The 25,078-nt window shown below is 37.0% G+C and overlaps 1 protein-coding gene, 1 long non-coding RNA gene and 1 pseudogene across 2 annotated transcripts; 2 read left to right on the forward strand and 1 right to left on the reverse strand.

Annotated features, from left to right (window-relative positions):
• Positions 1-1,286: 1,286 nt before the first annotated feature.
• On the reverse strand, positions 1,287-5,517 carry LOC129059911 (uncharacterized). Its single transcript, XR_008526094.2, has 3 exons — positions 3,281-5,517; positions 2,792-3,028; positions 1,287-2,629 (listed from the first exon to the last, which is right to left on the reverse strand). It is a non-coding gene; the product is annotated as an uncharacterized LOC129059911 (long non-coding RNA).
• A 2,588-nt stretch (positions 5,518-8,105) lies between these two features.
• LOC100939678 (olfactory receptor 2J2) lies at positions 8,106-13,050 on the forward strand. Its single transcript, XM_054557326.2, has 2 exons — positions 8,106-8,350; positions 10,859-13,050. The coding sequence occupies exon 2, from the start codon at positions 10,876-10,878 to the stop codon at positions 11,812-11,814; it is 939 nt and encodes a 312-aa protein (XP_054413301.2). The 5' UTR covers positions 8,106-8,350; positions 10,859-10,875; the 3' UTR covers positions 11,815-13,050.
• Positions 13,051-19,673: 6,623 nt separating this feature from the next.
• Positions 19,674-20,609, forward strand: LOC100938173 (olfactory receptor 2J3-like; annotated as a pseudogene).
• Positions 20,610-25,078: the final 4,469 nt, after the last annotated feature.

Here is a 25,078-nt window from a genome sequence, read left to right on the forward strand (position 1 = left end):
CTGCTCCTATTTGGCCATCTTCAGCTTCATCCTTTTGTGTTTTTAAGAACAGTCTTCCCTATGAATTTTACCAAAAGGTGTACTCAGTGTAGTAGTTTACTAACTCTACTTTTGTCATACACTAGAAACATCTTAATATCTACAAAGACTAGATGTTGAAAATTAGGACGAATTTGTCCACTTATATGCGCTATATACACAGCACAGTAAAAGAAAATGCAGACATAAGGGACAATGGTAAAGTGTGCCTCACCATAAACACACTGGTATTTCAATTACCCTTTGCACTTTCTGCTCCTCCTTCCTCCCTGAGCCAACACACATATAGTAATATGTACTGCTCAGATAAGTGGTTTGATCCATTTCCCAAAGACAATATTTCATATGAATCAAAAGGATATCTACAAAGTGTTATTTACTCCCTCTACTTTTAACATACTTTGTGCACTTCTAAAAACTAGAAAGACTAGATGTTTCAAATAAGGACTTAAATTTGTCCACTATATACACAGGTAACAATGGTTATATCTGAAAGTGTCTTCTAAATAGGAACATTCTGGTCTAAAATCTTTCATTCCTTCTAACTCCTCTCTACCACCAACCTAGTGGATATAGGCATATGTGTTATTTAGAACTGATGTTATCGTTTCACTTCCAAAAGTCCTTTTCAGAAGACAGCCTTTCTATGAATTTCAACAAAGTGTACAAAAATAGAGTTAGTAAACTAACGCTCATAAATTGTCATAAATTGGCAACCTCTTTAATGTCTAGCGACTAGACTAGATATTATAAAATTAAGACTACTTCATCCAGTACACACACAATATATACAGTATAGCAAAGTTAAATGCAATGCGTGTAACATATAGGTAATGGATTAAGCTGAAATTTTCTAGTAGACATTAGCAAAACACTTTTTGCAATATCTTCCTTCCAATCTCCCTCAACCCAATGAACATATACAGAGAGTACGCTGTTCACAGAGGTGGTTCAACAATGCCAGTTCCAAAAAGTATTTCTCATTACTTTTAAAAGATATTTACAAAAAGTGTTATTCTACTACTTCTATTTTTAAACACACCAAGCACTTCCAAATATCTAGAAAGATTAAATATTTCATATAACTTGTCCACCATGTACATGGCACTGTTAAATAAAATTGCACACACATAACAACAGTTATAATCTGAGGTATCTTCTAAACATGACCATTTTGGCCTTGAAGTAGTCCTTCCTTTCTTCTCTCTGCCTTTATTTCAGTAGACAAGTATAGGCATGTGTCATGCTTTAGAAATGGTTGAACAAATTTATATCCAAAAGTTATTTACAGAAGACAAGGTTTCCTATGAATTTCAACACAAAGCTTACAAAAAGTGCTAATTTTACTAAGTACTTTGTCATACACTGCCAACCTCTTTAACATCTAGAGACTAGATGTTGCAAAATTAGGACTCATTTGTTCATTATATGCGCTATATACAGAGCAAAACACAATGCACAAAACATACAGAAAAATGGTGCCTGAAAATATGCAAGTATGAGCACACTAGCATATTACCTTTTGCAGTTTCATCCGTCACAGCTCCTCTAAACTACTGAGCAAGTATAGACAGTACTATACCGCTCACAAAGATGGCTTAACAATTCGATTTCCAAAATACAGTATTTCCTATGAATTTCAGCAAAAAGACATTTACAAAGTGAAATTTTACTACCTCTACATTTAACATACATCAGTCCCTTCTAAACATCTAAATAGACTAGAGGTTTCAGGTAAGAAGTTAATCTGTCCACTATGTACACTGCAGCCTTGAATAAACTGCATACATGTAACAATAGTTATAATTTGAAGGAGTCTTCCAAATGTGAACATTCTGGCCATCTCCATCATCAACCCAGTGGGCAAGAATGCTCAAGTTTTCAGAAGACAATCTTCCCTGGGAATTTAAAAACAAAATGTACAAAAATGTTAGTTTACTAACTCTACTTTTGTAATTCACTGGCAACCTCTATAACATCTAGAAATACTAGGTATAAATTAGGACTTGTTTTCCTCTATATACACTTTATAGACAGATAAGTAAAACAAAATGCACAAACACAAGATATAATGGTTAATCTTGCCTCACTGTAAGCACACTGGTGGCACAGAGCTCTCTGCACAGCCTCCTCCTCCTCCTCTCCTAAACTGGTGCATAATACAATGCATATTACTCAACTTGTGGTTTGGCCATTCCCCCTAAAACAACGTTTCATTCGAATTTTAACAAAAAGATACTTAAAAAAATGTGTTATTTTACTACTTCTAGTTTAAACATATATCAGGCACGTCAGAACATCTAGAAACACTAGACATTTCAAAAAAGTGTAGCATTGTCAATGATCTATACAGTAGTAGGGAATAAAATGCACACAAAACAATGGAAAGAATATGAGAATGTCTTCTGAATATGACTAGTCTGGCACAGAACCTTCTTCTTTTCCTTCTCAGGTCTTCTTCTTCATGCCCTCTAACCCACTGAACAAACAAACGTGGATGTGTCTGTCGCTCCTGGTGTGGCTTCCAGAGGTGGTCCAACAATTCCATTGCGAAAAGCCATTTCCAGAAGACATCTATTTTCTATCATTTCTTTTTGAACAAATGAGAATTTATTATTTTTTTATTTTTTAAGATGTGTGATTTTCTAACTCTATCATACATCACAACCTCTTTCCATCTAGAAGGGCTAAATGTGGCAAATGTTTTCTATCTAAAAGTTGGGGCGGGGGCAGTTGAGACCCGCTTTCTCACATTACACACGCAGGCCTTCTATAAACGGTGGTAATTCAATCTTCCCAAAGGGTAGCGGGCATCTCCAATGCGCCAAATGTGCCTGTTGTTCCATCACTTCTCTCTTCCCACATCCAGGTCTGGTAGAGAAGGAAGACCAGTGGCCAGATGGCCGCTATCCGTCGTTGTCTGGGACACCGCTCACTTTCCGGCCGTTAATGCCGTTGTTCCTGTCGTCAGGACTAGGTCGGTCAAGCCCTGTTGGGACACAGCGGTCCGATCTGCCCGTGCCCTGGTGGCAGGCGACCCTTCCCGCGCCCCCCACACCCTAATGGCCTCCGCTGCTAGTTGGTGAGGTCGCCATGCTTCCCGGCCCCCCACGCCCGCAGCCACCCAAATGCGCTGCATCCTAGCGGCTCGGCAGGGGCTTAGTTTAGGCCCCGCAGAGCTGGGCCGGGAGACATGGAGGCCGGCGGGGTCTGGGCTGGGAGAGGAACTGCCATCAGTCACCGAGGTGGGGTAGGGAAGAGAGGTTCGCGGCTCCTTCAGGCCTGGGCCCGCGAGGGGAGCCACAGCGAGGGCGCCTGGAGCCTGCAGGGCAGAGGCTGCGGGAGGTCCTGAACCCCCAGCCCCTCCACAGGCCCAGGGTCAGAACGTCTCACCCGGGTCTCTGCCGGAACTCCACATTGTCTCTATCCAATCCACCACTGATGGGCACCTAGGTTGGGTCTATGTCTCTGCTACCGTGAATAGTGCTGCCATGAACATGAGTGCGTGTGTTCTTTTGGTATAATGATATATTTTCCCCTGACTAAATACGCAGGAATGGTATTGCTGGGTCTAATGGTAGCTCTGTTTTTAGTTCTTTTGGAAAATCTCCAAACTGCTTTCCACAATAGCTGAACTAATGTTCCTTCTCACCAACAGTGTATAAGGGTTTGCGTTTCTCTGCAGCCTCCGCAATATCTGTTGTTTTTTGACTTTTAAATAGCAGCCATTCTGACTGGTGTGAGATGGTATCTCATTGTGGTTTTGATTTGCCTTTCTCTGATGATTAGTAATGATGAACAATTTTTTCATCTAGACAAAAATCAATAAGGAAACACTGGACTTGACATACACTTTAGACCAAATGGACCTAACAGACTTTATAGAACATTTCATCCAACAGCAACAGAATATTCATTCTTCTCAAGTGCAAATGGGACATTATCCAGGATGAAATATTAGGTAACAAAATAAGACTCAACAATTTTAAGAAGATTGAAATCATATCAAGTATCTTTTCTGACCACAAAAGTATGAAAGTAGAAATGAATAGAAATAAATAATAGGAGAAAATTTAAAAATATTACAAACGTGGAAATTAACCAAAATGCTCTTGAATAAACAATGGGTTAATGAAGAAATCAAAGGGAAATTTAAAAATATCTTAAGACAGATGAAAATGAAAATGCAACATACTACAACTCATGGAATGTAACAAAAGAAGTTCTTAGCAGGAGGAAAGTTTATAGTAATAAATGCCTATATTAAAAAAGAAGAAAGATCCCAAGCAAACAACCTAATGTTACATTTCAAGAAGCTAGAAAAAGAGAAGAGCAAACTAATCCCAAAGTTAGCAGAAGGAAGGAAATAACAAAGATCGGAGCAGAAATAAGTAAGAGACTAGAAAACAAAAGAACACATTTGCAAAACTAACAGTTCAGTTTTTGAAAAGATAAAAACAATTGACAAAACTTTAGTAGACCAACTAAGAAAAAAAAGAGACTCTAATAAAATAATAAATGAAACAGGAGACATTAAAATTGAAACTACAGAAGTACAAAAGATCGTAAAATAATACCACTAACAATTTTACACCAACAAATAGGATGACCTAGAAGAAATGGTTAGATTTCTAGAAACATAACAACAATGAATCATGAAAAAATAGAAAATCTGAAAAGACTAATGAGTAAGGAGGTTGAATCAGTGATAAAAGTCTCCTACCAAAGAAAAGCCCAGAACCTGATTGTTCATGGATTGGAGGAATTAATATTATTAAAATGTCTGTACTGCTGAAAGTGGTATACAGATTCAATGCAATTCCTATAAAAGTTCTAATGACCTTTTTGTTTCACAGAAATAGAAAAAGCAATTAAAAATTTCATATGGAATGACAAAAATCTTAAGTAGCTAAAGCACTTTTGAGCAAAAAGACCAGAGCTGGAGGCATCGCACTACCTGATTAAAAATATATTACAAAGTTATATTATTCAAAACAGAAAGGTACTGGCATAACAACAAACACATGGACCAGTGTAATGTGATAGAGAGCCCAGAAATAAACTCATGCATTTGTGATTAATTGATTTTTGCCAAAGATGCCAAGAATAAATGCACTATGGGGAAAGGACAGTTTCTTTAATAAATGATGCAGGGGAAATTGAATACACACATACAGAAGAATGAAATTGAACCCTTATCTCACACCATATGTAAAAAGCCCACTAAAAATGGTTCAAAGATTTAAATGCAAGACCTGAAAATGTAAAACTACTAGAAGAAAACATAGGGAAAATGTCCTTGAAATTAATCTTGGCAATACTTTCTTGGTGATGATCTCAAAAGCTCAGGAAACCAAAGCAGAAGTAGACAAATGGGATTACCTCAAACCAAAAGCTTCTCTACAACAAAGTAAATAACAGATTGAAGAGACAACCCATGGACTGGGAGAAAATATTTACAAACCATACGTGGCTAATATATCCAAAATATGTAAGAAATACAAACAAATTTGTTAGCAAGAAAACAACCCCATTTAAAACTGAGCAATGGACTTGAATGGACATCTTTCAAAAGACCAATAGATACATAAAAAAAGTTTCAGCATCGCTAATCATCAGGGAAGTGCAAATTAAAACCACAAAGAGATATCACCTCATACCTGTTAGAATGACTATTATCAGTAAACTAAAAGGTAATAAGTACTGACAAGGATGTGGGGAATCCTTATATACTAATGGCAGGAATGTAAATTAATACAGACATTATTGAAATCAGCATGGAGATTCCTCAAAAAACTAAAGATAGAATTACCATATGATCTAGCAATTATATTTCTGGGTACATAGCCAAAGAGATTGAAATTTGTATGTTAAAAATATGTTAGAGACCAGCCTGACCAATATGGTGAAACCCCATCTCTACTAAAATTACAAAAAAATTAGCTGGGTGTGGTTTGCACCTGTAGTCCCAGCTACTCAGGTGGCTGAGACAGGAGAATTGCTTGAACCTGGGAGGTGAAGGTTGCAGTGAGCTGAGATTATGCCACTGCACTCCAGCCTGGGCTACAGAGCAAGACTCCATCTCAAAAAAAAAAAAAAACCAAAATGGGTAGATTTTCCTCTAATTTGGTTTTAATGTCTCTTTGAAGAGTGGCTAGAAACTCTAGCCTGGCTCTGATGGGCTCCAGTGGAGGTGGTTGTGGTTGTGGATGTTTTCGCTGTTCTTTTCATGGAATACTTCCTTATCCATCCTATTTATGACCAGGTGTCCCTCTCACTGGAAACTTGTTTTCACTGGCAGACACCATTGTGGCTTTTGTCTGACTAGTGTGTCCAGTTCATTCCTACCAAGATTGCCACTCTCTAAGAGAGCCTTGTCCAGAAAAAAAATTAATTTCAGGTGTGTCAGTTAGGTGAGATGCCAAGAAGACACGTCAAAAAAAAATAGTATAAGTAGTTTTATTACTTAAAGATTCCAGAGAGAAGAGGGCAACTTGCCTCACAGGCCTAATGGGAGAAAGGGCATCCCTTAGAGACATGCATGCTCACCCAGTGGGTGGGTAGCAAGAGAGAGTGAGTGACAGACCAGAAAGCCAAAGCCCTTATTGGGGTACACAGCATTATCCAAGTAGGGAGTAACTGATTGCTGGGTTTAGAGCAAGCAGGCATGAGTTCTTGGGAGTTAAGTTGTATTGAGAGATGTTCACTGCCGCAAATCTGCAGTCCATGCGGGGTGTGGGGATCAGTGGGATAAGTCAAGTAGGTTGTATCTAGGTGTCCCATAGGGAGGTGGTAACCAAGAGGCCAAATATCTGGATTGACCACCTTGAGAAACTGGGAGAGGAGAACTCAAAATTGTGATAAGGGTGACTAAGTCCTGCTTCTGGTATGAGGAAGTTCAACTATATATTGAAAATGAACGCTGAGGTAACATAAAATCATAAGAATTCACTACAGATATTTGCACTACCATGTTCATTGTAGCATTTTTCACAATAGCTGAGGTATGGAAGGAACTTAAATGTCCATCAATGGATAAACAGATAAATATATAAAAGGGATATAATGTGATATATATGAACCACATTATCTATATAAAATGGAATACTATTCAGCCTTAAAGAAAAAAGGGAAATTCTGTCTTTACAACAACATTCATGAACCTGCAGGACATTATGCGAAGTGAAAGAAGCCAGGCACAGAAAGACAAATACCACATGATCTCACTCGTATGTGGAATCTAAAAAAGATAAACTCATACAAGTGGAGAGTAGAATGATAGCTACCTGAGGGGCAGGGGATGGAGAAAGGGGGGACTTTAAACAAGTAGATTTAAATGTTCTCACTATAAGAAAAATAAGTATGTGAGCTGAGACTGTGTTAGCTGGACTTAATTATTCCATATTGCACATATACATATATCAAAAGATCACATTGTACCTAATCAATATATAAAATTATTATTTGTCAATTAAAATAATAAAAGATTGGAGTAATATTTAAGATTTTTTTAACCTTTTGCAGGAAAAATCTTGGAATTGAATTTAAAAGACAACTGGGAAGGCATAAATAATATAGGTCAGTCTCTAAGAGCCCCTCATTAATAAGGAACAGATATACAGTTTAGTCTTTATGTATTCTAGTTTTTCTGTTGAATGACTCTCAAATCTCTCCTTTTTTTCCAGTTGTCTTGTACATTTAAGCCTTAGCCCCATGGGAAACTGAAAAAAAAAAAAAATCAGACGGCTCAATAAAACCTGTTCCTTTCATTGTAAATGTAACTCACACCATCTTTTCCCATGTTTGTTGGTGATAAATTCACTGTCATCTCAGTAAGACTATAACGTCATGCTGAAGATATTTCTATGAAGAGTTTTGTACTGAGAACATCATACCAGGACAACTCCTTGAAGGGCATTAATTGCAGCTTTGGGATTTATACTCCCAAAGGCTGCAGTCAATGAAAGAGTATCCCATTATTCTTTTTGTTTCCATAAAGATTACATTTGCTGTGGGATAAAGGGTCCATCCCGTGATACCTTGAATGCCCTAAAGTATTCCCACATTCTGTTAAAAAGCAGATCTTTTGGACAAACTCAGGCTCTCTTTTCTGTAGCAATGACAATCACAGTTATTTCCAGACTCTGTTCTTCATAGTTAGATTTAAAACATTGGCAAAAATGCTATAAGAAGGCAATTAGGTTGATGTTTTTAGGTTGTATGGCAACCAGAGAGCCCCTTCATCAGTTTATACATGATGAGGTCATAGATCAGGAAGAGAGTGACAGGGAACAGGGACAAACACAGGAAGGTCAGTACTGAAAGAAGTTGGTGCACTTCTTAAGGGGTAGACAGCTTCCATATTTCAAAATTGCAGAAAGTGTAGATTTTAAATGTTCTTACTACAAAAATATGATGGTTGTGGGGTGATGTATATGTTAACTAGCTTAATATAATCATTCTATAATGTATATATACATCAAAACATCACAGTGTACTCCATAAATATAGACAATTATTACTAGTCAATGAAAAATTAAGAAAACAAACCAGATATAGTATAAAGGAATGGATGTGACACAAATTGGCAAATGTCTCTCAATAATAATTGGGGAAGGAAGAGACACTCAGCCATCCATTTTCCCTACAGTATTTGATTTTAAAAAAGAGAGAAGGTATTTTATTCTACAACTCATAAAAGCTACATTTGATAGGGTCTTCATTTCCCTCTTTTCCACCAAGAAGAAAACTGAAGCTGCAGACTTTTCTCTACATGAGTTCTGGGTGTATTTTTTTTGTCCCTTATTTCCTATCCCTTTTATCAACTCTGGAGGAACGCTGAAAGATGGGTCATACAACAGATAGTTATCAGATTCCACCTTTTAATTACTGTAATAAGGAACTCAGGCAGCTGCATTAGGAAAGAAAATTAGGTCAGCATCAGCGAAAGTATCCATAGCATTTGAGTTCAAGTATCTTATGGCATATTACCTTTCATCTTAGGAAGATTTAAAAAAATTCTTGGAATTTTCCCACGATTTCTCAAAAGGTTAATGCTCATTCCATTATCAACAATATGGAAAAATGTACAGTATCTTTGTACCAGTCTGGAGCATTTGCACAGATTTGGCCCAAGTTCAATGTTCCTAGCTCTCCAGTTGTAACTCAACCAGTTAGGCAACTCCTTACATCTTTTTCAAGAGTCAAGATTACAATATTTGAGTTATTAAAAGTTTTTCAAAACACTGAAGGTGAGTCGGGTGTAGATAATATTTTTTTGAGACAGTCTTGCTCTGTCACCCAGGCTGGAGGGCAATGGCGTGATCTCAGCTCACTGCAACCTCCGCCTCCCGGGTTCAAGCGATTCTCCTGCCTCAGCCTCCGGAGTAGCTGGTATTACAGGTGCCCACCACCATCCCTGGCCAATTTTTATATTTTTTAGTAGAGACGGTGTTTCACCACGTTGGTCAGGCTGGTCTCGAACTCCTGACCTCAGGTGTTCCATCTGCCTCGGCCTCCCAAAGTGCTGAGATTACAGGCATGAGCCACTACGCCCGGCCTCTTTTGCCAAATTTATCAGAGAGTATAAGAGGAAGAGTTGGCTGTGGCAGGAGGGGAGCAGAAGGGGGATGGCAAAACTATTTAGGAATATTGAAATGCTGGGTTCCTGTATTTTATTGCAAAAACTGTATCATAAAACAGTGTTTATCTTTCTCATGCAAGATTGGTAATGTGCAAGAGAAAATAAGCAACTGAAAATCAAGCTATCAAAGCACATTTGAATTTCTTCTTTATTTTTAAAAAATAACTACAAGATGAATTTTCTGGATTTTATACAATGTTCATGTATCTTTCTACTAATATTAGTTAATGTCTGTTCAGAAGCTCCATTAAAAGTTGTGGAAAACCCAGAAAATACAAATTATAAATTGTGACTCAGAATTTAAAGTATAGTTCAGTTATTGGCCTAAAGCATATACAATTTTGTAGAAACCATGTTTCAGTCTTCTTGTCCTTGTCTAACAAACTTGTTATACATTCTTTCAACTTCACATACCGCATTCAGACCTCTCTTCACTGTTGTGCATCCAAACACTCTCCATTTCTTTCTTACCAACCTATGTTTTTGTTAGACTCTGTAATCTTTATGTCTTCCAGTAATATAGTCTCATTTACCTTTGGAAGCATTCTATCACCGATTACTCTATTTTGCTTTATTAATCAGCTTTGTGTATATTGTGAATTTTTATAAGTTGTTGTGTGTGTGCATATTCTCTTTAAACTTTTATTTGTGCATTATTTTATTTGTCTAGAAATAAACTTCTAGCATAAATAAATAGCATTTAATTCTTTCTATAATCATATTCAATGATTTCAGTTAATATTTTAAAGTGACTGCCTAATTGCTTTTTAATATGGGAAATTCCTATCTATAAGTAAGATCAGTAAGACTGCTGTTATTCCTTTCTCTGTAATTGCAAAATTGGAAATAGCCTGAAAATATAAAAATTACTTTTTAAAGTAAAAAATTATTTTTCATAAATATTGTGTTCCTGATTATGGAATATCTTAGTCTTCATTAATCCAAATGTTAACTCAGGGATGTATATAAAAGAACTCAGTAACTTGAGAAGTTATTGCTTGTATCCGTAGCTGGATAAATATCTCAATGAAGCATATAAAGGGAACTGTATAAAAATTCTACTGCCATTATGGTGCACACTCTCTGGAAGTGGGATACTTTTGTCTTCAGTCTGTTTGCAAGTGAGCGGTTGACAATGCATGGACAGACTTTGAGTTTATGTGATTCTTTCTTTAGGTATAAGAAAAAGATGAATGATGATAAAAAAAAATGCAACTTCTGAAGACTTCTTTATTCTACTTGGATTTTCTAATTGGCCTCAGCTGGAAGTAGTTCTCTTTGTGGTTATCTTGATCTTCTACCTGATGACACTGACAGGAAACCTGTTCATCATCATCCTGTCATACGTGGACTCCCATCTCCACACACCAATGTACTTCTTCCTTTCAAACCTCTCATTTCTGGATCTCTGCTACACCACCAGCTCTATCCCTCAGTTGCTGGTGAATCTCTGGGGCCCGGAAAAGACCATCTCTTATGCTGGTTGCATGGTTCAACTTTACTTTGTTCTCGCACTGGGAATCGCAGAGTGTGTCCTACTGGTGGTGATGTCCTATGATCGTTATGCAGCTGTGTGTAGACCTTTGCATTACACTGTCCTCATGCACCCTCGTTTCTGCCACTTGTTGGCTGCGGCTTCTTGGGTAATTGGTTTTACTATCTCAGCACTTCATTCCTCCTTTACTTTCTGGGTACCCCTTTGTGGACATCGCCTAGTGGATCACTTCTTCTGTGAAGTTCCAGCACTTCTGCGTTTATCATGTGTTGACACCCATGCAAATGAGCTGACCCTCATGGTCATGAGCTCCATCTTTGTTCTTATACCTCTCATTCTCATTCTCACTTCCTATGGTGCCATTGCCCGGGCTGTACTGAGCACGCAATCAACCACTGGGCTTCAGAAAGTGTTTAGGACATGTGGAGCCCATCTTACGGTTGTATCTCTCTTTTTCATTCCAGTCATGTGCATGTATCTCCAGCCACCATCAGAAAATTCTCCTGATCAGGGCAAGTTCATTGCCCTCTTTTATACTGTTGTCACACCTAGTCTTAATCCTCTAATCTACACTCTCAGAAACAAGGATGTAAGAGGGGCAGCGAAGAGACTACTGGAGTGGGAGTGGGGGATGTGACAGGGAAATCATGTTGGCTGTTGTCATTGTTTTTCCTAGGGTCTTATCCATCTTGAAAGGTGGTTTCCCTGCTTCTTTGTGATTTATTTTTCTTCTAACAGCTCAGAAAACATAGAATAGTTCAGTCTCACATTTGTTGCTCTTTTTATTATTTAGTTCTGAAATATTATGTTGAGATAAAGTTTCTGATTAGTGCCACTTTGGTCTTTTACAATTGTATATTTTATTTCTGTGAAAATTGTGGACTGTGGTTTCAACGTAAATAAATGTGTGTGCGAATAGTTATGAGGAGATTATTTCAAAAATGTTGGAAATATTTCTAACAATGTGCTAAATTATGAACTGACTATTGATATATGCAGAAAGAGAAGGGCAATATTGCAAAGACTTAGGCTAAAAAAGTTTTTGGTTATTGAATAAATCTTAAATGAAGCTAAAAATAGTCACAGCAAAGAAAAATGGCAAACATAATGAATAACATTGTTTATTATATGGTAAAGGATATATCATAAGTTTTTGGTTGAAAGACACTTTTTAAAGACGCTAAATTATCTAATTTATCCTGTAGGTCTACATACTTGTCACATTGAACAGTAAACTAATATCTCTTTAAAATGGCTCATTCGTTCATCTGTCCATTTATTCATTAACTTATTCTTTATTGGCTAAATCTTATTGAATGTGTACTCTCTTCCAGTTTGTGAAATTCTTGGTAACATGTATAAATATAACATACTCTGTCTGAACGGAACACACTCTCTGTCAGGAAAAATGGCAACATAAAATATGAAGTATCCATCCATGGCTTAATTTGTCACTGGGGGTAATACTAATATATTAAGACAGCTTTTAAAAGTCAGAAACAATAAACTCTGATTACTCTTCAGATTGTATAAGTCTTTCACTTTTTAAAAATCAAAAGGCCGAGCACGGTGGCTCACACCTGTAATCCCAGCATTTTGGGAGGCTGAGTCAGGTGGATCATGAGGTCAGGAGATCAAGACTATCCTGGCTAACAAGGTGAAACCCTATCTCTACTAAAAATACAAAAAAAATTAGCCAGGCATGGTGGCACATGCCTGTAGTCCCATTGAAGCTAAACATTTTTTCCACTTTACATGAACATTTTGAAATCACTACTAAATTCAATATTTTCAACATATTATTTCATCCATATGTAAAATTATTGGGATTGCAATTGTTATGTTTTCTATAATCACATTTATGAAAATAACCTGAAAATGCTGAAAAGAAAACTAAAGTTCCTTATTCATTAACAAAGAAAGATTTTGTGTTTTATGGAAATTATCTTCCTTAGCTAGGTTAGAAATTTCTTTCAATTACCATTTACCTAGAAGTCACCATAAAATGAATGGGAAGAACTCGATAGTTATTTTTCTACAAGGCAAATATATGAATAAAATATAAAATTAAAAAATTATTTTCTTTTTATTATTATTATTATTATACTTTAGATTTTAGGGTACATGTGTGCAATGTGCAGGTTAGTTACATATGTACACATGTGCCATGCTGGTGCGCTGCACTCACTAACTCGTCATCTAGCATTAGGTATATCTCCCAATGCTATCCCTCCCCCCTCCCCCCACCCCACAACAGTCCCCAGAGTGTGATGTTCCCCTTCCTGTGCCCATGTGTTCTCATTGTTCAATTCCCACCTATGAGTGAGAATATACGGTGTTTGGTTTTTTGTTCTTGTGATAGTTTACTGAGAATTATGATTTCCAATTTCATCCATGTCCCTACAAAGGACATGAACTCATCATTTTTTATGGCTGCATAGTATTCCATGGTGTATATGTGCCACATTTTCTTAATAAAAATTTTCTGATAAAAAATTATTTTCTATTTTTTGTGACTTTTTATTATGGTAAAATTTCAAACTTAGAGCTAAGAGTTGCAAAAAAGTAGTACAAAGACTGACATTTACCCTATAACCAGATTGAGCATTAGTTTACATTTTCCCCCAAAGCTTTGTTATATCATCTATCTATCTATCTATCTATCTATCTATCTATATCTCTATCATCTATCTATTATATCTATCTATCTATCTGTCTATCTATCTATCAATCAATCATCTATCTCTTTTTCTACACTAGCTGAGAGTAAGTTGGAGATGCCACGTACCTTTACATCAAGTACTTTTTTTTTTAATTATTAGGTCATTTTTTTTCCTTTTAAATTTTTTATTTTGTGTTAATTGTTTGTCTGTATTCTATGCATAACTGTATTGGAGTTTCAGTTTCATATTAAGTTGTATAAACTTTTGTGTTCCAAGGTTATACAAATTCATATGTATTTTCTTAGTTCATTGTTTGCCTTTTATGTTGGTTTGTTACAATTTGTGATGTTAAAAGTCTAAAAATGTGTGTGGGGTTAATACTATCTATTGTTCATTAACATTGTGGTTTCTTCCTTAATGCTATAATGTTCTTTTATTATAATAATTATTATTATACTTTAAGTTCTAGGGTACATGTCACAACGTGCAGGTTTATTACATATGTATACATGTGCCATGTTGGTGTGCTGCACCCATTAACTCGTCATTTACATTAGGTATATCTCCTAATGCTATTCCTCCCCCCACCACACAACAGGCCCCAGTGTGTGATGTTACCCTTCCTGTGTCCAAATGTTCTCATTGTTCAATTCCCACCTATGAGTGAGAACATGCGGTGTTTGGTTTTTTGTCCTTGTGATAGTTTGCTGAGAATGATGATTTCCAGCTTCATCCATGTCCCTACATGGACATAAACTCATCATGTCCACACAAGGACATGAACTCATCATTTTTTATGGCTGCATAGTATTCCATGGTGTATATGTGCCACATTTTCTTTTTTTTTTTTATTTATTTTTTATTTTTTTATTTTCTATTTTTTATTTTTTATTTTTATTATTATTATTATTATTATTATTATTATTATTATTATACTTTAGGCTCTATGGTACATGTGCACAACATGCAGGTAAGTTACATATGTATACATGTGCCATGCTGGTGCGCTGCACCCACCAACTCGTCATCTAGCATTAGGTATATCTCCCAATGCTATCCCTCCCCCCTCCCCCCACCCCACAACAGTCCCCAAAGTGTGATGTTCCCCTTCCTGTGTCCATGTGTTCTCATTGTTCAATTCCCACCTATGAGTGAGAATATGCGGTGTTTGGTTTTTTGTTCTTGTGATAGTTTACTGAGAATGATGATTTCCAATTTCATCCATGTCCCTACAAAGGACATGAACTCATCATTTTTTATGGCTGCATATTATTCCATGGTGTATATGTGCCACATTTTCTTAATCCAGTCTATCATTGTTGGACATTTGGGTTGGTTCCAAGTCTTTGTTATTGTGAATAGTGCCATAATAAACATACGTGTGCATGTGTCTTTATAGCAGCATGATTTATAATCCTTTGGGTATATACCCAGTAATGGGATGGCTGGGTCAAATGGTATTTCTAGTTCTAGATCCCCGATGAATCGCCACACTGTCTTCCACAATGCTTGAACCAGTTTACAATCCCATAAACAGTGTAAAAGTGTTCCTATTTCTCCACATCCTCTCCAGCACCTGTTGTTTCCTGACTTTTTAATGACCACCATTCTAACTGGTGTGAGATGGTATCTCATTGTGGTTTTGATTTGCATTTCTCTGATAGCCAGTGATGATGAGCATTTTTTCATGTGTCTATTGGCTACATAAATGTCTTCTTTTGAGAAGTGTCTGTTCATATCCTTCACCCACTTGTTGATGGAGTTGTTTGTTTTTTTCTTGTAAATTTATTTAAGTTATTTGTAGATTCTGGATATTAGCTCTTTGTCAGATGAATAGATTGCAAAAATTTTCTCCCATTCTGTAGGTTGCCTGTTCACTCTGATGGTAGTTTCTTTTGCTGTGCAGAAGCTCTTTAGTTTAATTAGATCCCATTTGTCAATTTTGGCTTTTGTTGCCATTGCTTTTGGTGCTTTAGACATGAAGTCCTTGCCCATGCCTATGTCCTGAATGGTATTGCCTAGGTTTTGTTCTAGGGTTTTTATGGTTTTAGGTCTAACATGTAAGTCTTTAATCCATCTTGAATTAATTTTTGTATAAGGTGTAAGGAAGGGATCCAGTTTCAGCTTTCTACATATGGCTAGCCAGTTTTCCCAGCACCATTTGTTAAATAGGGAATCCTTTCCCCATTTCTTGTTTTTTTCAGGTTTGTCAAAGATCAGATAGTTGTAGATGTGTGGTATTATTTCTGAGGGCTGTATTCTGTTCCATTGGTCTATCTCTCTGTTTTGGTACCAGTACCATGCTGTTTTGGTTACTGTAGCCTTGTAGTATAGTTTGAAGTCAGGTAGCATAATGCCTCCAGCTTTGTTCTTTTGGGTTAGGATTGACTTGGTGATGTGGGCTCTTTTTTGGTTCCATATGAACTTTAGTTTTTTCCAATTCTGTGAAGAAAGTCATTGGTAGCTTGATGGGGATGACATTGAATCTATAAATTACCTTGGGCAGTATGGCCATTTTCGCAATATTGATTCTTCCTACCCATGAGCATGGAATGTTCTTCCATTTGTTTGTATCCTCTTTTATTTCATTGAACAGTGGTTTGTATTTCTCCTTGAAGAGGTCCTTCACGTCCCTTGTAAGTTGGATTCCTAGGTATTTTATTCTCTTTGAAGCAATTGTGAATGGGAGTTCACTCATAATTTGGCTCTCTGTTTGTCTGCTATTGGTGTATAAGAATGCTTGTGATTTTTGCACATTGATTTTGTATCCTGAGACTGCTGAAGTTGCTTATCAGCTTAAGGAGATTTTGGGCTGAGACGATGGGGTTTTCTAGATATACAATCATGTCATCTGCAAACAGGGACACTTTGACTTCCTCTTTTCCTAATTGAATACCCTTTATTTCTTTCTCCTGCCTGATTGCCCTGGCCAGAACTTCCAACACTATGTTGAATAGGAGTGGTGAGAGAGGGCATCCCTGTCTTGTGCCAGTTATCAAAGGGAATGCTTCCAGTTTTTGCCCATTCAGTATGATATTGGCTGTGGGTTTGTCATAGATAGCTCTTATTATTTTGAGATACGTTCCATCAATACCTAGTTTATTGAGAGTTTTTAGCATGAAGGGCTGTTGAATTTTGTCAAAGGCCTTTTCTGCATCTATTGAGATAATCATGTGGTTTTTGTCTTTTGTTCTGTTTATATGCTGGATTACGTTTATTGATTTTCGTATGTTGAACCAGCCTTGCATCCCAGGGGTGAAGCCCACTTCATCATGGTGGATAAGCTTTTTGATGTGCTGCTGGATTTGGTTTGCCAGTATTTTATTGAGGATTTTTGCATGGATGTTCATCAGGGATATTGGTCTAAAATTCTTTTTTGGTTGTGTCTCTGCCAGGCTTTGGTATCAGGATGATGCTGGTCTCATAAAATGAGTTAGAGAGTATTCCCTCTTTTTCTATTGATTGGAATAGTTTCAGAAGGAATGGTACCAGCTCCTCCTTGTACCTCTGGTAGAATTCGGCTGTGAATCCGTCTGGTCCTGGACTTTTTTTTGGTTGGTAAGCTATTAATTATTGCCTCAATTTCAGAGCCTGTTATTTGGTCTATTCAGAGATTCAACTTCTTCCTGATTTAGTCTTGGGAGGGTGTATGTGTCGAGGAATTTATCCATTTCTTCTAGATTTTCTAGTTTATTTGCATAGAGGTGTTTATAGTATTCTCTGATGGTAGTTTGTGTTTCTGTGGGATCGGTGGTGATATCCCCTTTATCATTTTTTGTTGTGTCTATTTGATTCTTCTCTCTTTTCTTCTTTATTAGTCTTGCTAGCGGTCTATCAATTTTGTTGATCTTTTCAGAAAAACAGCTCCTGGATTCATTGATTTTTTGAAGGGTTTTTGTGTCTCTATTTCCTTCAGTTCTGCTCTGATCTTAGTTATTTCTTGCCTTCTGCTAGCTTTTGAATGTGTTTGCTCTTGTTTCTCTAGTTCTTTTAATTATGATGTTAGGGTGTCAATTTTAGATCTTTCCTGCTTTCTCTTGTGGGCATTTAGTGTTATAAATTTCCCTCTACACACTGCTTTAAATGTGTCCCAGAGATTCTGGTATGTTGTGTCTTTGTTCTCGTTGGTTTCAAAGAACATCTTTATTTCTGCCTTCATTTCGTTATGTACCCAGTAGTCATTCAGGAGCAGGTTGTTCAGTTTCCATGTAGTTGAGCAGTTTTGAGTGAGTTTCTTAATCCTGAGTTCTAGTTTGATGGCACTGTGGTCTGAGAGACAGTTTGTTATAATTTCTGTTCTTTTACATTTGCTGAGGAGTGCTTTACTTCCAACTATGTGGTCAATTTTGGAATAAGTGTGACGTGGTACTGAGAAGAATGTATACTCTGTTGATTTAGGGTGGAGAGTTCTGTAGATGTCTATTAGGTCCACTTGGTGCAGAGCTGAGTTCAATTCCTGGATATGCTTGTTAACTTTCTGTCTTGTTGGTCTGTCTATTGTTGACAGTGGGGTGTTAAAGTCTCCCATTATTATTGTGTTGGAGTCTAAGTCTCTTTGTAGGTCTCTAAGGACTTGTTGTATGAATCTGGGTGCTCTTGTATTGGGTGCATATATATTTAGGATAGTTAGCTCTTCTTGTTAAATTGATCCCTTTACCATTATGTAATGGCCTTCTTTGTCTCTTTTGATCTTTGTTGGTTTAAAGTCTGTTTTATCAGAGACTAGGATTGCAACCCCTGCCTTTTTTTGTTTTCCATTTGCTTGGTAGATCTTCCTCCATCCCTTTATTTTGAGCCTATGTGTGTCTCTGCACATGAGATGGATTTCCTGAATACAGCACACTGATGGGTCTTGACCCTTTATCCAATTTGCCAATCTGTGTCTTTTAATTGGAGCATTTAGCCCATTCAAGACATTTACACCAAATACTTTATTCAATGTTTCTTGTCTAAGAAGAAGGATGTTATTTTACCTAAGTCCTGCACAGTACCCAAATCAGCAAATTTAATATGGGCACAATATGATTATCTAATCCATAGTCCACAGTGAGATTTCTTAAATAGTCCCAATAATTTTGTTAATAGCCACTTTTAAAAAAAATCCCAGATCATACACTGAGAAATCACGTCTCACTTGTCTCCTTCCATCTGGACCAGTGCCACAGCCTTTGTTTGTCTACTTAAACTTGATACTTTTGAATTGTACAGGCAAACTATTTTTCTCAATTTGAGTTTTTCTCATGTGTCTTCATTATTAGAATTAGTCTGTGTATTTTTAACATAAATATCACTGAAGTGACATTATGTCCTGTTCAGAGCAGCATATCTCATCTGTCTCATGATGTTGGTTCGTGCAAATACAGGTGATCTTAAGATCAATAAAATCACTTGGTTATGGTGGTGTCTGCCAGGTTTTTCTACTGTAAACTTCACTGTTTTTCAGTTTGAAATTAACAAGAAAGTTGTGAGGAGATATTTTAGACTATGTCCATGTCCTGTTCCCCATCAAATTTTTATCCACTAGTTTTGCAGTCATTTATGTTTTTCTTAACACCATCATCCCTTCTATGTTTATTAATTAGGGATCTACTGTAAGGAATAGCTTTTTCTTCACCATTCATTTATTTACTCTTACTTTTTATATCAGTATGAGCTTTATAATTCTTCTTTTGTTAAGTTCATTACTACTAATAGTTAAATTGTCCTACAATTAAATGATGGCAAGCCCTTCAAACTGGATTTTATTTTTTTTATGTGTCCTGATGTTTTTTGGAGCATTTGTTTACTACTTTTTGAGTTTACCTGACTTTTTTTTTCTCTCAGGTAATAGGAAATGAATGATGATGGAGAAGTCAATGCTAGCTCTGAGGGGTACTTTATTTTAGTTGGATTTTCTAATTGGCCTTATCTGGAAGTAGTTCTCTTTGTGGTTATTTTGATCTTCTGCTTGATGACACTGATAGGAAACCTGTTCATCATCATCCTGACATACCTGGACTCCCATCTCCATACTCTCTTGTATTTCTTCCTTTCAAATCTCTCATTTCTGGATCTCTGCTACACCACCAGCTCTATCCCTCAGTTGCTGGTCAGTCTCTGGGGTCTGGAAAAGACCATTTCTTATGCTGGTTGCATGGTTCAACTTTACTTTGTTCTCACACTGGGAACCACAGAGTGTGTCCTACTGGTGGTGATGTCCTATGATCGTTATGCAGCTGTGTGTAGACCTTTGCATTACACTGTCCTCATGCACCCTCGTTTCTGCCGCTTGTTGGCTGTGGCTTCTTGGGTAAGTGGTTTTACAAACTCAGCACTTCATTCCTCCTTCACCTTCTGGGTACCTCTGTGTGGACATCGCCAAGTAGATCACTTTTTCTGTGAAGTTCCAGCACTTTTGTGATTATCATTTGTCAATACCCGTGAAAATAAACTGACCCTCATGATCACAAGCTCCATTTTTGTTCTGGTACTTCTCACCCTCATTTTCACTTCCTATGGTGCCACTGTCCAGGCTGTACTGAGGATGCAGTCAACCACTGGGCTTCAGAAAGTGTTTGGAACATGTGGAGCTCATCTTATGGCTGTATCTCTCTTTTTCATTCCGGCCATGTGCTTGTATCTCCAGCCACCATCAGGGAATTCTCAAGATCAAGGCAAGTTCATTGCTCTCTTTTATACTGTTGTTACACCTAGTCTTAACCCTCTAGTCTACACCCTCAGAAACAAAGATGTAAGAGGGGTAGTGAAGAGACTAAGGGGGTGGGAGTGAGCCTGTGTATGTGTGATATTAACAATATAATGGAGTCTCTCCTCACAATGATTCATCCATCTGTTCATTTATCAACCATTCTTTTATTCACTCACTCCGTTAGCACTTGCTGAGCATGTACTCTAACAAAGTCGTGGAGTTCCTGGTAACAGGTAGGAATAAAACACATTCAGCTTAAATACCATTCACTTGTGGAGAAAACAGCTATGTAAAATCAAGATAAAACATCTATAGTGATGTTTTTCCATGGCACAAACCTAATGAATCCAATACAGACTTTTCCTGATTAAAAATAAGGCATGAAATTTGTTGTAAATATTGATAAAAGTGAAGTTATAATTCCTATGAAAAGATGATACTCTCAATTTTAAAATATCTAGAATATGTCTTTTAATTTTTTGCTGTTTAGGCAGAATACTTTTGTCTTCTATCTTTAGTTTAGTTGAATACACAACAAAATACTTCAAATCCTTTCCTCCAACACTAGTTATTTTTTGTTGGATGTAAATTTTGAGAGGAATTTTGGTCCATATTCTTTGATATCCAATATCAATAGTAAGACAATAAGTTTTATGAATTGTAGCAAGAGAGATGTTGAAGCAGTGTAGCAGAAGTCGGCATCTGAGATCCCTCTTTTTTACAAGGCAGTGAGAAGGATATTGGAGGTGAAAGGAGCTGGTAAAGCTGATCTATGTAGCTTATAAAGAAATGGTCATCACCGTCTAGGTATACTTAGGTGAGGTAAGTGCTTGGAGCAACTGCATTACCTAAAGAGCTATGGAGAACATTTGAGGCAAATAGAGAGGCTCTGAAAATGACTTGAAGTCAATGGGTGTATAAAAGACTTATGTTTAAATATACTGGAAAAATTTTATGATAAAAGCTGTTATATGGAAAATGTTAGTTTATTTTTATTTTTAAGCTTGTTCTAATTTGAATATTTATAGTTAATAAGTATATTAGGAATGTCAATATATGGTTTCAAATAAAGAAATATATTTTATAGAAGTTATCATTTTGTTCTATATATTATTGTCAACCATCTTCATCTGAAATAATTGCGTTATACCTAGAGCAATTTAAACTGACAGTTATAGTCAAATGATGTGGAAAAAAGACTAAAGGAGAATTCAGTATAATGTAACGTACTTGCAATGCCTGAGTTTTCTCTATAACTGGAATGTCAGCTGTAGCTTTTGAGGCCTGTGAGATTTGGATATGATTGATTCACACACTATTTCCTAAATTATAAAAATAAAAACGCATCTCGGAACTTCCCTCCAATTTCTAGTGTGACTTGCAATTGCATTGATTCTGCTGACTTTATCTTCTTTCTGCATCTGTGACTCTTCCTTTATTTCTAACTAGGCATGAAAAATATGAGTCATTTGCCCTTGTCCTTAAGCTTACCCAAGAAATGAAGAACCAAGAATAATGTATGTAAAATAACTTTTAGTAAACAATTGAGACCACATAGGGTAAAACATCACATAAAAACAAATTTTTTAAAACTTAAAGAACATAGCTTAGCTCTTTGAACTATTTCGTACTATGGAAATCTTATGATTCGTAACACTTCCTGTAGCATCCTGGTTTCTCATCTACTCAAATGTCCCCTCCATCTTTATTAAGGATAAGTGAAAAGTTGTATTTATTTATGATATACAGGATAAAGTTTTGATGTATGTATAATTATGCAATTATTATTCAAGCTAATTAACAGATCATTAACTCCCATACTTACCTGTTTTGTGGTGAGAACATTTAGGATCTGTTATCTTAGCAATTTTCAAGTATGCAGTACAGTATTATTAACTATAGTCACCATACTATAGAATAGATCTCTTGAATTTATTCCTTCTAACTGAAACTTTGTACCATTTGACTGGCATCTCCCCATTTTCCCTCCCTCCGCTGCTAACCCCTGACAAGCCTCATTCTACTACTTTGTGCTTCTGTGAGTTCATTTTATGTAGATTTCACATATTAGATCGTGCAGTATTTATTTTTCTGTGCCCGGCTCATTTTACTTAGCAAAGTGTCCTCAGGTTTGCCATGTTTTTGAAAATATTAGGACTTCCTTCTTATTTTAAGGCAGAATAGTATTCTATTGTATATAAACTACACTTTTTAAATTCACTCATTCATTGATTGACTCTTAGATTGATTCAATACTTTGGCTATTATGAATTTGCTGCCATATACATGGAAGTGGAGATAGCTCTTCAACATAGTGATTTAATTCTTTTGGATATAAACCCAGAATTGTGATTGATGGGTCATATGGCAGTTCTATTTTTATTTATTATTAATTAATTAATTAATTAATTTTTTTGAGACAGAGTCTCACTCTGTTGCCCAGGCTGGAGTGCAGTGGTGGGATCTCGGCTCACTGCAACCTCCACCTCCTGGGTTCTAGCGATTGTCTTGCCTCAGCTTCCAGAGTAGCTGGGACTACAGGTGAGCACCACCACACCCAGATAATTTCTGTATTTTTAGTAGAGACAGGATTTCTTGTGTGTGTATGTGTGTGTGTGTGTGTGTGTGTGTGTGTGTGTGTGTCCTGGCAAATCTTTAATTACCCTAAGGCCGATGTAGTTTCTCCTATAAGTTCTTATGAAATCTTTTATTTTTCATTATTTTTATTTTTATTTTACTTTAAGTTCTCAGATACATGTGCAGAATGTGCAAATTTGTTACATAGGTATACATGTGCCATAGTGGTTTGCTGCACCTATCAACCTGTCATTTAGGTTTTAAGCCCCGCATGCATTAGGTATTTGTCCTAATACTCTCCCTCTCCTTCCCCCTGAACCCGTGACAGGCCCCAGTGTGTGATGTTGCCCTCCCTGTGTCCATGTGTTCTCATTGTTCAACTACCGCTTATGAGTGAGAACATGCGGTGTTTAGTTTTCTGTTCCTGTGTTATTTTGCTAAAAATAATGGTTTCCAGCTTCATCCATGTCCCTGCAAAGGACATGAACTCATTCTTTTTTATGGCTGCATAGTATTCCATGGTGTATATGTGCCACATTTTCTTCATCCAGTCTATTATTGATGGGCATTTGGGTTGGTTCCAAGTCTTTCCTATTGTCAATGATGCTGCAATAAACATACATGTGCATGTGTCTTTATAGTAGAATGATTTATAATCCTTTGGATATATACACAGTCATGGGATTGCTGGGTCAAATGGTATTGCTGGTTCTAGATCCTTAAGGAATCGCCACACTGTCTTCCACAATGGATGAACTAACTTACTCTCCCACCAACAGTGTAAAAGCATTCCTATTTCTCCACAGACTCACCAGCATCTGTTGTCTCCTGACATTTTAATAATTGCCATTCTAACTGGTGTGAGATGGTATCTCGTGGTTTTGATTTGCATTTCTCTAATGACCAGTGATGATGAGCTGTTTTTCATATGTTTGTTGGCTCCATAAATGCCTTCTTTTGAGAAGTTTCTATTTATATCCTTTGCTCACTTTTTGATGGGGTTGTTTGTTTTATTTTCGTAAATTTGTTTAAGTTCCTCATATATTCTGGATATTAGACTTTTGTCAGATGCATAGATTGCAAAAATTTTGTCCCATTCTGTAGGTTGCCTGTTCACTCTGATGATAGTTTCTTTTGCTGTGCAGTAGCTCTTTAGTTTAATTAGATCCCATTTGTCAATTTTGTCTTTTGTTGCCATTGCTTTTGGTGTTTTAGTCATGAAGTCTTTGCCCATGCCTATATCCTGAATGGTATTGCCTAGGTCCTTTTCTAGGGTTTATGTGGTTTTGGGTTCTACATTTAAGTCTTTAAGCTATCTTGAGTTAATTTTTGCCTAAGGTATAAGGAAGGGGTCCAGTATCAGTTTTCTGCATATGGCTAGCCAGTTTTCCCACCACCATTTGTTAAACAGAGAATCCTTTCCCCGTTGCTTGTTTCTCGTAGAGATGGGATTTCACCATGTTGGCCAAGCTGGTCTCAAACTCCTGACCTCAGGTGATCTGCCAACCTCGGCCTCCCAAAGTGTTGGAATTACAGGCGTAAGCCACTGCGCCTGGCCCTATTTTTAATTTATTTAGGAAACTTCATAGTGTTTTCCCTCATGGCTGTCCTAATTTACATTTCCAAAAACACTGTATAAGAATTCCCTTTTCTCCATATTCTTCCTAACACCTGTTATCCTTTGTGTTTTTCATAATAGATCTAACTGGTGTGAGGTATGAGGTGATAGCTACTGGTGTGGGCCTGAACTTTAGGTCCAGTGGAACCTAGAGCAGTGGGGATCAACCTGAAGCCTGGAACTGGCCTGGTTCTAGAGTGGAACTTGCTGCCTTAGGGGCTTGTCTGGAGCCTGGGTTTATGGGGCCCAGCTTATATGTGCTGGTCTGGAGGCTAGGCCCTTGGGTACTGGCATGGGTCTTGGGACTATAGAGTCTGACCTAGGGAGCCAACTGGCACTGGAAAGTCCTATTTTG

Source organism: Pongo abelii, chromosome 5 (assembly GCF_028885655.2).
Source record: "Pongo abelii isolate AG06213 chromosome 5, NHGRI_mPonAbe1-v2.0_pri, whole genome shotgun sequence".
NCBI lineage: Eukaryota > Metazoa > Chordata > Mammalia > Primates > Hominidae > Pongo > Pongo abelii.

Excerpts from the sequence above, each read along its gene's own strand:
- LOC100939678 (XM_054557326.2), top strand. The coding sequence starts at position 10,876 with ATGATGATAAAAAAAAATGCAACTTCTGAAGACTTCTTTATTCTACTT.